Here is a 13276-nt window from a genome sequence, read left to right on the forward strand (position 1 = left end):
AAGTAAAGAAGAGTTTTAAAATCAAATAATAGTTATTTCTCGCATCGTAGCATAAACGGCTTTCCGCAGATATAGAATGCACAATTATGAGATTAAAACTAGTTTTTTAGCCCCAGGGTGCCGAAGACACCAGCTAAAAAAACTGGTTTTAATCTTATGATTGTACATTTTTATATTCGTAGAAAGCTGGATATAATAAGATGCTAGACAAAAATTTTTCGTATGGATGAGAACCGGCTCCTATCCACCGGATTCGAATGAATATGAGAAAAGATTATCCATTGATGTCTAAGCTCTTATCAGAACTATCATACCTTTTTATTGGGGGGGGGGGGAGGGGGGGGCCGGGGGGGGTTGCTCGATTTATATCAAACTTGGATCCCATCAAAGCTAGAAGTTTAAAAATTTGTATTTGTTTTCCTTGATCAACAAAAAATATTCTGATTTTATACATATGTTTAACATTATCTACTCCCTTTACCCTTTTATTCAGCAACCTTTCACAAAAGGTTCTTTCATACTTATTAAAAAAAAAGAGTAGAATTTATGTCTATTGATTAGGATAGAAACTGTTTCCTTTAAAGTTAAATAAAAATAAAAATAAAAATATCTATGATCTAAAGGGATAGGACAATGGCCCGTAAATTAATGTACATCCCCAATGCTAATACACAAAATTGCCCTTTCTATAAATTACAATTAGTTGTTGAATCTAAAGGGATAAGACAATGGACGGTAAATTAATGTACACCCCTAATGCTAATACACAAAATTGCCCCTTCTATAAATTACAATTAGTTGTTGAAATGTTTGGGCACTCAACTACTAAACCAACCAATCAAATTCAATAAAAGTCCCAAAAGTTGCCTACAAATAAGAAAACACTATTATAAAACTTTGTGGATTAGTATAATAAACAGCCCATTGTTCCCTCCCTCCCTGCTTAAATATACACACAGAAAATAAGTAAGAAATTGACTCATCTCTGTAAGTAATTTTTGTATTAGAAATCTCAAAATATAAATTTTAGCGGCGGCGGTCGGCGGGAAAACGGCGGAAGATTTTCATGGAATTTTAGTTGGTCGTGTATTGTTGTTAGAAGAGCTTAAGTTTAAAATTTGAAGTCAAAAATTAAGGTAAAAGGAGCTAATTAAAGATTTCTGGAGACCTGCAGGATCAGGACCTGCAGGATCATACCTGGAACCGGAAGTTGACTTGTACACCTATATTTCGTATTGGGATGTAGTAATATAGGATATTTTAGTATTTTGGTAAGATGAAATGCTAAGTTTAAGTCATAAAAATATTTTTTCCTTTTACCTGTATGATCCTGCCAGGTATCCTGGCATCCTAGAGATATTCAACTTTCAGTTATGTGCCATACCCATTTTAAACAAGTCACTCAATTATAGCTCTCTATCTTTCACTTACAGAAAATGAGATCGAAAAACCAGAAGGGGGAGGGTCGCTCCCCCCCCCCCAGACTGTTAAGGGTTAACAAACATTGTTAATTGGGTTGTGCAATATCTTAGTTACAGCTCCTGAAATGTGCTTATTAGACTATCTTTACACCCCCCCCCTTGACGCCCCTTGTGTAAAACCCCAATTATAATTATTTTTCACCATTATTTTAAAAGATATATGTATACTTATTGCTATTTAAATAAAATTTCATCAAAATTTTCAAATATACACTCTCTATGATTTTTTGTCATTTTTCGGGATTTCTGGAATACAGTGGGCCTCCTTAACTTTATTTTTGTTTTATAAATTTTTGTTAGGGCTGAGGTGGGAGACATCGTTATTCTTATTATAATTCTAATACCTGTTTTTGTGCATTTTTACAAGCATAGGCCAGAATATCAGCTGCCCTCCCAGATCCATCCACTAAAACACAGGGCTGACCATTTGCCAAAGAGCCTTGTATCTCCTTAATCAACAAGACATTTCTTTAAGAGTTAAAATGTTTTTGAACCAACAAAATAAATTTTACTCTTTTCAATGTATCTATTATACATTTTTATGTTATAAAAGATCAAGAAGAAGGATATATCCCAAGATTAGCTGTTTTTGTGTAGTTAGTAACAAAAGTGGAAGAAATAATGTCTATCTGTCTGTACCTTAAGATCTCACTAATTACTTGACAAAAATGTTTTTTTTTGGTAAAATTAAAACAGAGTGGAAAGTAGACTAAAACCCCTCCCTTCCCTCAAGTACACATGGATATTATTAAGAATCAAGCTATACCCTATACCCATTTGCACAAGAAAATACAGATATAAAAAATATTATTTGATTTAAATTTATTTACAGTAAGATCAGATGTCCTTGAATTTAAAGTTTGTCTGGTTCCTTAATTGCATCAGTACCACCTTCCAGAAGTAGTGTGATAACAGGTACACCAAGACCACCTGTAATGAATTAAATACATTCAATTACAAACTGTGCACAGTAATATTTTTAAAGATCAACTGATTAAAATTGGGAACCCAAAATAAACATTTAGAAAATTAATAATTTAACAGAATTATCCATTTTCAAGTTGAAAGACAGGTAGAAGCATAATCTTAGAAGACTTTGATGCAAATAAATGTTAGTTATACTTGGACGTGGAGAGCTCAACATTATCTGGAAATCCTTGACAAATTGACTGATACCGCGTCCTCCATAATATCTGGATAAAAAATTACACATTATTTTTAACTGATGTGCCATTGAGTGGAAAGGGTGGAAGGAAAAGGAGTTTTAACATTCTTTTTCTTCTGACTTATACTAGGGAAGGGTGTGGCTTACAGTGCATTTGCAACTACAAGCCCTGACTGTACCTAATTAATTATAATTTAAATATTTTTTTTACACGTTTTGCATTGAAATATTCTATTAATTTTATTACTAATATATATTTTGTTTAGCCTAATCTCTAGTAGGAAAGTCCATCTGGCATTACAAACAATATAAAATAGGTATACCTAACCTGTTTCTATAACCATCATCAACCAATAGGAAGTGAGTATGATTTGGATCTAATGGTGGACATTTTCCTCTCTCCACCTTAATATTTGAATTGTAGGTTCTGTTACTCAACTCATGCTCATCCTGTAAATGTGAATTTCTAAGGTTGTAACATAATATTAAGAGCAATCACTATTTTGACCAACATAATCTTTAACATCTGGCTTAAAAACTTTGGGCTCATTTATTAAATCTTGATTTGCAGGTTAATCTTTTGTAGTGTTCAAACTTTTCTACCAATAACTTTAATCTACATAATTCGCATTATTAGGATCCCTGATCAACCTGCCTTTTTTTTACGATACATAATTGATTAGGCCTAACCATGAATCTGAAAATTTCTAACCCATATGCATAATATTTAACATATTATAAAAAATTGTGTATTCCATGTCAGTGATGTACAGGGACAGGATGTTTAGGGTTAATCTGGCATTTCCCCATTTTTATTGTAACTGAAGATCGAGTCCTTAGCTATTATTTTACTGATCACCTTTAGATGCCAACACTAAGAGGATAAAATAAATTATCAATACAAGATTTCTGAAATCACATTCCTTAACAACCAGAGTAGATCTTGAATGAATATATCCCCATGGGGCTATGCCTAGTGCTTTCATCCCAGTGGTTAATCCTACAATAATAAAAGAATGCAGCGATAGTTCATGAAATCAAATATTAGAAGAAAAATAATAACATATTGTGATGTTGTATTTGTGAATGTGTTTAATGAGTCACTCATTACCTGTCCCATCTTGTACTAGGAATTGTCCTTCCTTGACTGTTTCCCCAACTAATTTCATTGATCCTGTGTTTGTACCTCCACTCAATATCCAGGCATGGGTTGATCTATATAAAAAAAGTCACTCAATGGTATGGTATACCTATGTAGAATAATAGGTATACCTATGATAGATAAGCAAGCATGCTGTTTCCTTATTGTTACTTTTGCTCTTTTACTTAAAATAAATGAGTTTTTAGAGATCACCTTGTCCACTTCTTTTGAACTACCTGGCAGCCAAAATAAGACCTTCTTTAAATACTTGTTTCTTTCTTCCCTCCATCTTGAAGTTCTTTGCCCCACCAACTATACTTAATGCTAGATGTGGCCTAAAGAGATTAATACCTATATTCTTAACTTGAAATACTTTCAAATATTTATTCAAGATAAGATTTTTTGGATCTACTGCAGTTCATGGTAAAATATTGCTGGTAACGAATGCTTCTAGGTTCCTGGCAATATTTCAAGATTCCTGGATCCAGCAGCACGCAAATTCCCCTAAATCCTAGTTTCCTGTTAGCTGGCAATCTGCAAATTATCCAAGTTACCAGCAATGACAGAATATTACTGGCTTACAGGAGTTTCTACCCCATACCCTTTTTAACAATTTCTTAGGGGGTAAACAGCAACAATTAATAAGGGACAGTAATTTCAATTATTTTATGTGCATTTCTAATAGAGGTGGGGGAAGGATCTAGGAGAGTGGGATCTTTACCTTTAAATTTAACTGTTTCTATCTTAATATCCACTTTCGCGCAAAAATTTGGGCGATCTTCTTTAATTTATAACTAGCGGCTACGCCCCTAGAGGCCTCTAGTGGCCTTTAATTTTTTTATTTTATTTTAAATATCTAATTTGAGAAATAACTTGTCTATGTTATGAATTGTTAAATTCATGCGTCTACGCAGCATGACTACATAGCACGACTATGCTAGCGACACTATGCGGCGGAAATATTTAATATTTTTGATTTTATTGTGATTTCTCTTGGGAGGGTGGTGGTACCCTCCCCCAAAATAGTTATAAACCTTCCCAGGACCTATGAAAAGCTACCCTGTTATGGAGAACCCGATCGGTTCAGCGGTTAGCGAGATCCTTTGGTACAGACACACAGATACACACACAGACACACATACAAACAACCTGTTACTTTAGTATAAGGATATATTGAAAAGGGGGGAGATACATGAAAACAGTAAAAGTGTCTGACTATGACGTCAGAAAAAATTAACAATTAACCAATGAGAGGCCGCTATATATTTTACCATTGTGAATACTGGCTTCTCATTGGTTAATTGTTAATTTTTTCTGACGTCATAGTCAGACACTTTTACTGTTTTCGAGATACATTCGTAATTTTAATCGTATTAATTAATAAATTATTTTTTTTCTAAGTGAGGCTCTGAAATCAAACAGTAAAACCAACGAACTTGAACGCCTATAGAATGCAAAACTTAAAGGACGCCTGCAAGAAATACCACGCTTTAACTGCTGAAAGACTGCCACAAGTAGACCCAATACCCCAAATTTAAAGCCTTCAGCTTCAATAACAAAAAAGTTCTAGGCATTTCAAAATAGCATTTTATGTACAATGAAATTTTTGAAAGACTTCCAATGCTCATAAAAGAAAAAAACAATATTAAATTACGTCGCCTAGACACAAAATTATAACCTTTTCTTTGTCAGAAAATTAGATTGTCGGTAACTGATTACATTTTTACAATAAAAACACCACATTTAATAGTAAAAATCTATGAAAAAAATTTTATTTAAATTACATTTTTAAACGAAAATCATAGCGGAAACAAAGGGGGAAACTAATACAATCTCAGCTGTGATTGGTTGTTAAGCTAATTCAGCCTTCTGATTGGCTACAGTAACTCGGTACAACACAAGTTAAACTTATTTTTTTTTTAATGATTTTGACTATAAAATGTGTATTTTTATTGTAAAAATATAATTAGTTACTGGAAACCTAAAGGGATAGTTCTATGAAGTGTATTTAAAGAGTTAAGGTACTAAGAGTAGTGAACTTTTATATGTCTTAGTAGAATATATTAGGCATTGGATAGATATGATTGTATGTTAAAGAATTTTTAACATTGACCAGACCAAACTTTTTTTATTTGACAATATCTAAAAAAGTTAAAGTGATTTGCCACATAAATTACATGAGAATGGTCTATTTTTTCCAAATATGTATAGCCAAAACACCATTTTTAGAGAATCTTTTTCAACATATTTCACAAGAGTTATAAAAAAATTGAACAGGGGTTCCCCTTGGGACAAGTTACTTAAAAAACATAAAAAATAACGTCCGGTTCATTATAGGATAGGTTTTCTATAGATTCTTTAAAAAAAAATAAACAAAACCGTTCGGTTTACTTACAATATACCTACACATTATCTCACGCGGAAATACCAAATAACCATACAACATTTATATATATATATATATATTCTCATGTAATTTATGTTGCAAATTACTAACTTTTTTAGATAGTCAATGTTAAAATTCTTTATCACAATCATATCTATCCAATGCCTAATATATTCTACTAAGACATATAAAAAGATCACTACTCTAAGTACTATACTAAGTATTTTATTGGTCATTCTTTGTTGTTCTGTGTATTTTGTTGTATAAAAAGTTTGAAGTTCTATTAACTAGTAAATGCTAACTAAAGTTGTATTTATGACAAAAATATTTTGCCATATATAACATGCAACGAAGTTGAAAATAAAAATGAAAAACTCATTTTTTAAGGAAAATCCCTGGTCAAATCTTTTAATTTTAATCAATAACTTTATATTATGCACTACTATGTTATTTAAAATAGAAAAAACTTACAGTTCACTATTTTTTTTTTAAATGCACTTCGTGAAACTATCCCTTTATGACAAAAATAAGCTTATAATTTTGTTTCTAGTTTAATTTCAAAGTTTTCAACATGAGCATTGAATTCTTTCAAAATTTTGAACCTAGTAATAGTGTCTAACTTTTTATCTTTGTGACGTAACAAAAATTCATCTCTTTTTTGGGGGTTTCCTTTCCCACCTCCCCTCTCATCCTTTCGATTTTTGTTACGTCACAAAGATAAAAAGTTAGACACTATTACTAGGTTCAAAATTTTCAATGTACATAAAATGTCATTTTAAAATATCTAGAACTTTTTTGTTATAGAAGCTGAAGGCTTCAAATTTGGTCTACTTGTGGCAGTCTTTCAGCAGTTAAAGCTTGGTATTTCTTGCAGGCTTTCTTTAATACTAGCCCCTATAACCTAAACTAACCTAATTATAAAAAAAGTGCCGCGGCCATGTTTGATGGTTTAGTTGGGAGGAGGGGGGGGGGGGGACCAAAATTTTCAAAATTGAAAAAAAATTCTAAGAGGATAACGCCAACAATTCTAGTGTCGTAACTGTGATGTAAAGACCATGATAATAGAAAAGCTTCATATTTTTATGATAATTGAAAAAAGTGGGGGAGAGATACTTGTTATTGTTACAAATTATATAGTAAATTGAATCTTTATTTCGTCTTATAAAATATAGGGTTTTAATTGGTGGGTAATTGAGTTAAGATAAAGTTACCTCTTGACAATAATGCTGATTGGTTACCCATTTCTAAATTTAAATTGCACTATTATGTTCTGAATCTCTGATACTTTTGGCGGGTGTTTTAAAATTCAAATTCTCTTCCCTTCTTTTTATGTTTGTAAACTCAAGTAGGCAAGGTTGACAATATAGCAATATTTGTTTGTTTCTCAATTCAGATCTCACTAACCACTGATTTGATTGAGTTCTTCATTTTAGAGAAGCTTCACAAGGTCATATGATGATTTTAGGCTATTGTTTAAGCTATTTTCTGCCCAATTTCTACCAATTTAAAAACGGAGCTTCATGATGCTAGGGGCGCAACCGCTATAATCTACAATATAAAGAAGCGAAGGATTTTAATTTAAAGCAAAATATTTAGGAAAAGTAAGTTACAATTATATAATGAGTTTCATACTTATTTATAAGTAACAGAGTGTCCGCTTGTATGTGTGTTTGACTGTCTGTGAACACAGAGGGATCTTGCTAACCGATAAACCGAAAAAGTATAATATTTTTTTCTAGTGGCGGATTATCTTAGAAGGAATGTGGATGATACCCTCAAATCAACCAAAATAGTTAAAAACATTCCCAGGAACTATTACCCTTAAAGTTTTTACTGACTTCTTTTATATTGTTACTTTTTACGCCTATGTAAACGTTGTATTATTGACTGTTGATAAAAATCAGAAATACGGAATATTTATGATATTTGTCTTGTCTTACCCTCCCCCCACCCTCTCTAATTCATTATTTACATTTGATCAGTTTAAGGTTTTTAATTTACTGTGAATTGTTGTAGAACGGAGCAATATTTATACCTTATCCTAACTCCCCCAATTAGTACAGAGAAACACCACTACCCTCTCATCACCACCCACCACCACATCAGACAAACATGCCAAAAAAGCCACTTCGGTAGAGTGAATCTTGTCAACCTCTAATTGTGGGGTAAGTGTAATAAAAGGGAAATGGGAATTAAAAAGGGAAATATTGCTTTTTGACAGGAATATTTCAAACATGGCAGTGGCCAGGAATATGCATAAATTGCCAGCAACCAGGAAAGTTAAACATTGGTAGCTCCAGAAATATTTCTTGTTATGCTAGATCCATGAATCTTCTAATATTGCCAGGGAACAGGAAGCATTCGTTACCAGCAATATTTTACCATTTTACTAATTAATAGTTATTTCTCGCATCGTATTATAAACGGCTTTCCACGGATATAGAATGTACAATTATGAGATTAAAACTAGTTTTTTTTAGCCCCGTGGTGCCGAAGGCACCGGCTAAAAAAACTGGTTTTAATCTTATGATTGTACATTTTTATATTCGTAGAAAGCTGGATATAATACGATGCTAGACATAGTTTTTTCGTATGGATGAGAACCAGTTCCTATCCACCGGATTCGAATGAATACGAGAAATTCAATTAAATCAAACTTCTATATTTTATTGGATTGTTTACATTATGAATCAGGCTAACCTTGGTGTTGTCATTTTCCAATGATTTGTAATCAACTCTTTAACACTGAAAAATATCAAATGATATTATTTTAAAACACCTACTATGCTTATTAAGATAAATAAAACATAAAAAGATTGAAAAGTACTAGAATTATTGGGTAAAAGTATAAATTTTAATGATAAATTTATTAATAATTTTGAATGTACTTCTTACTGTTTTTGATCTGAGTCAAATGAAATCCTAATAAATGGAGAAGGTTGGTTGTTTGAGTCTTCAAATTTGATGTAACCATAAGCATCAGTAACCAATTCTAAACATGTATATGCAATAGAAGATAAAACTTAGGTACGATTATCTTCTGTTGTAGATATTTATCTAACAAGTTGATATTAAAAGTAATTCACCCAATTAAATTTACAGCTTATTTTGTAAAAGCGCGCAAAAAAATTTACTTTAACTTAAATGAATATCATAAATTATATAACACTACGTAAAACAAAAGTAAAAAAAAATGTTTTTGGGTTGATACTTTCCCCCAAAATAGTTATAAACCTTACCAGGACCTATGAGAAGCTACATTGTAAAGAAGATCCATATCGGTTCAGCGGTTACAAAGATCCTTTGATACAGACAGACACCAATCCTGTTACTTTTATATAAGGATTGATTCATTCCTACCCTTTAAAGCCAATTTTTCTTTCCATTTCTGAGTATCATTGGTTTGAGAAACGAGTAAGTGAACTGGAATTGAGTCATCATCTTCTTCTGCTTTCTTTTTCTTCTTAACATCACATTTAGAGTCTTCTTTGCCAGATTTATCTGAATAAATAATCATGATTTATTTATTGATTAATTGGTTAGCCATTTATCATTATCTTTAAGGGATTGGACATTAGCAGTTGCAAAGAAGACAATTTTGTATGTCCAGTTCTATGTTCAAGCACATTACGACTTGACTTTTATTTCAAATTGTTATTATACCTTGATCATTTGCCACTTTGTTATTGTTTCTGAACCAAGATTTTCTTCTTTTCTTGCTGGAATGCCCAATAAGTATTGATATACTTGAGGCATCTGAATCATCTAATAAACATTTGTAGGTATTATCTCTAAATCAATATAAATATCACAAAGGTAAAAAGAAGCATTGGAAAAACTGTAGTGTATTGTTTTTTTTATAGGAAATAAACAAAAGTAAATCTTGAAAGGGAAAAAATTATAGATTTAAGTATTTACCAGTATCAACATCATCAGATGACATTATACTAAGCATATCCGCACTTTCTTCTTCTTCTTCTAATATAGCATCCTCTCTAAACAAATATATACATTCTGTTACTTTTTTAAAGGATAACATCATGAAAACTTTCTAAGCTTGTTTATAGTTCTACACTTTCTATCAGGTTTTATTCTCAATAGAAGCAAGGGATGAAGCAACTAGATTGAAAATTGGTATGAAACGATTTATTTAAAGTTAAATTTGTGTACATTTTCTTTATTTTAAAGTTTTTCAACATTTTAATTATTAGATTAAAAAGTTTTAAATTATTCACAATTGGATTGATGTTTGTCTACATTGTACGTATAAAACTTCAGTCCATAATGAACCTAGCGTTAATTACTGCTTTTTACATTACTAGTAGCCTAGCCCCTAGCCTTTAGAGGCTCCGACCAATAAGAAACCGATAACCTCTCTTGAATCCACTTTTTTTCAGGGTTCTAAAATTTCCAAGAATATACCCTTTAAAGTAGAACACAATAAGTCGAGCGGTCAAAGTTATTATAATACATAGGACCGACAGTCATCGTTCTTCTTGGACATTGGACAAATTTATATAAATCCACAAATGATATAAAATTACACCTTCTGTAAATTAAATTTAAGGTTAAAATATTTGGACATTACTAGTTTATAAACAACTAAACAAAATTCAATAAAAGTATCCGAAAATTTTGTGCCAACGAATAAGATACTATTTAAAACCTTGAGTACTGAAATAATGCATCCCTACCTCCCTGAAAACAAGAAAATGGCAAACACCTGGGTGATTTACTTTTAAGCGCACTGTATTTATGTCCACTTGATTCTACAGTTTTATGCTCCTCCCTATATCCACCACAGTGACACTAAAAATATTTTTAAAATCGAAGCTTTTCTATTATTAGTGTCGGACCGTCCGTCCATAACTGTTAGTAATTTCCGTTAATTTTGACATATTAGAATTGTCTTATTGATTTTAAACTTTGCATTATGATTCCTATACCAGCTAGTTACAATTTAGGAAGGCTAGCAACTCTACTTGAAAGTCTGAACGTCCATTTGAAACATGCTGATTTTCAATTGTTATATGACATAATTATCCTTTTCATCTGAAATAATGATTCCCAAAACAACAAGATAAAATATTATAAACGAAGCATATCTTTATTCAAATCCCCCAAAAAATGAAAGTTTGTGCTTTTACTGTATCTTGTATTTAAGCAATTTTGCTATAAATTTATATACAATTTGTTTAGACCTACAAATTAATGTTCTGCTTATTAAGTTCTGACACTCTCCAAAAATTATTGTTTGTTTGTCCTTTCATTTGATTTTGAAGGTTAACTTTTTATGGATGTTGCCATCTTTCTTTTTTTTTTATTAGTTTTAGGTAGTTCAGCCAATCTACAACTAGTATGTGTCTTCTAAACAAGTCTATAATACTATGCGATAAATTAACTATTGCACAATTTACAATCTTTTTTGAACCACCTTTTAAAGGACCTGATTTAGGAAATATGTGGATAGTAAGATATGGACAATAAATTGATGACCCCCCCCCCCTTCGCAGCAGATTCTCAAATCAGTAAAAGTTTGGACACTGCTAATAAATTTTTACCGACCAATCAATCCAAGCCAACGAATGGGAGAATGGGTTTATAAAACTTTGAGGATCAGTATGGTATACAGTCCAATGCCCCTGTCATTACTGGGCAATATAAAATTTGATTTTGAGTTTACCTTGGTTTGGCTTTGATCCCAAGGAGCCTTTACAAAATGAACACATTCTCGTCTATAATTAGCTTTGAATAACAATATTTTCCCTCAATATGCCTTGTTGAGTACCACAGGGATCGGACACAGGAAAAAAAACTTCCTATTTTTTTTTTGTCAATCTATGTCATATAAAAAGGGGGATTTAGTGCTCAACAAGCACATTGTGAAAAAGCATTAGATTTTAAAATTTAAATGTGAACATAATGAAAGCATTGGCATTTTATAAACATCAGAGTAAAATACGGTTCCATTGGAATTCAGCCCACACGGGATTCAACCAACGGAATTCAGCCAAGCGGGATTCAACCCAACGGTATTCAGCCCACACGGGATTCAACCCACGGGATTCAGCCCATACGGAATTCAGCCCACATGGGACTCAACCCACGGAATTCAGTCCATACGGGACTCAACCCACGGAATTCAGTCCATACGGGACTTAACCCACGGAATTCAGTCCATATGGGACTCAACCCATGGAATTCAGTCCACACGGGATTCAACCCATTATATATCTAAAATTACCAGTTTTCAAAAATATTTTTTTAGAAAATTAAAAAAAAAAGTTTATGTAAATTTTTTTATTGTAGAAATTATTTTATAAAATATGCTTTATAAAAAATTTGAGAAAAAAAGAATTATTTTCTAAAAATTTGTTTCTCAAATTTGAAAAAAAAATATTTGTTTTTAAAACTGAGAATTCAGTCCACATGGAATTCAACCCAATATATATATAAAATTCTCAGTTTTAAAAACAAATAATTTTTTTTCAAATTTAAGAAACAAATTTTTTGAAAATAATTCTTTTTTCTCAAATTTTTTTATAAAGCATATTTTATAAAATAATTTCTACAATAAAAAAAATTTACATAAACTTTTTTCAAAACTTTTTAAAAAAAATTTCTAAAAATTTTATTCTCAAATTTAAAAAAAAAATATTTTTTTTCAAACTGGTAATTTTACATATATAATGGGTTGAATCCCATGTGGACTGAATTCCATGGGTTGAGTCCCGTATGGACTGAATTCCGTGGGTTGAGTCCCATATGGACTGAATTCCGTGGGTTGAGTCCCGTATGGACTGAATACCGTGGGTTGAATCCCGTATGGGCTGAATACCGTGGGTTGAATTCCGTGTGGGCTGAATACCGTTGGGTTGAATCCCGCTGGGCTGAATTCCGTGGGTTGAATCCCGTGTGGGCTGAATTCCAATGGAACCGTAAAATACAATCTAAATCTTGTATTTTAGTATTTTCATTAGTTTTTCATGAAATAGAAATATATTACAAAACGGATTACTTGAGCTTATAAACGAACTGTTTCAGTATCTGAGGTCGAAAAGGGTCTGTTTTGGAAGCATTTTTGTCATAGTTATGGCCAAATA

General features: G+C 31.8%; 1 protein-coding gene across 1 annotated transcript in view; it reads right to left on the reverse strand.

The window, feature by feature from the left end:
- LOC145329288 (transient receptor potential cation channel subfamily M member 6-like) overlaps positions 1-13276 on the reverse strand; it is a 35077-nt gene that overhangs the window by 8918 nt on the left and 12883 nt on the right. Inside the window, exons 7-20 of the mRNA XM_080173349.1 lie at positions 11857-11908; positions 10897-10982; positions 10092-10168; positions 9837-9938; positions 9534-9674; positions 9069-9165; positions 8874-8918; positions 4024-4122; positions 3758-3861; positions 3568-3646; positions 2975-3094; positions 2604-2674; positions 2351-2411; positions 1826-1928 (exon numbers count right to left, since the gene is read on the reverse strand). Of these exons, the coding sequence (XP_080029475.1) occupies positions 1826-1928; positions 2351-2411; positions 2604-2674; positions 2975-3094; positions 3568-3646; positions 3758-3861; positions 4024-4122; positions 8874-8918; positions 9069-9165; positions 9534-9674; positions 9837-9938; positions 10092-10168; positions 10897-10982; positions 11857-11908 (1237 nt within the window). The remainder of the gene's footprint in view (positions 1-1825; positions 1929-2350; positions 2412-2603; positions 2675-2974; positions 3095-3567; positions 3647-3757; positions 3862-4023; positions 4123-8873; positions 8919-9068; positions 9166-9533; positions 9675-9836; positions 9939-10091; positions 10169-10896; positions 10983-11856; positions 11909-13276) is intronic.

This window comes from Acartia tonsa, chromosome 1 (assembly GCF_053477335.1).
Source record: "Acartia tonsa isolate MP-2025a chromosome 1, ASM5347733v1, whole genome shotgun sequence".
In the NCBI taxonomy this organism is placed as follows: Eukaryota; Metazoa; Arthropoda; class Copepoda; order Calanoida; family Acartiidae; genus Acartia; species Acartia tonsa.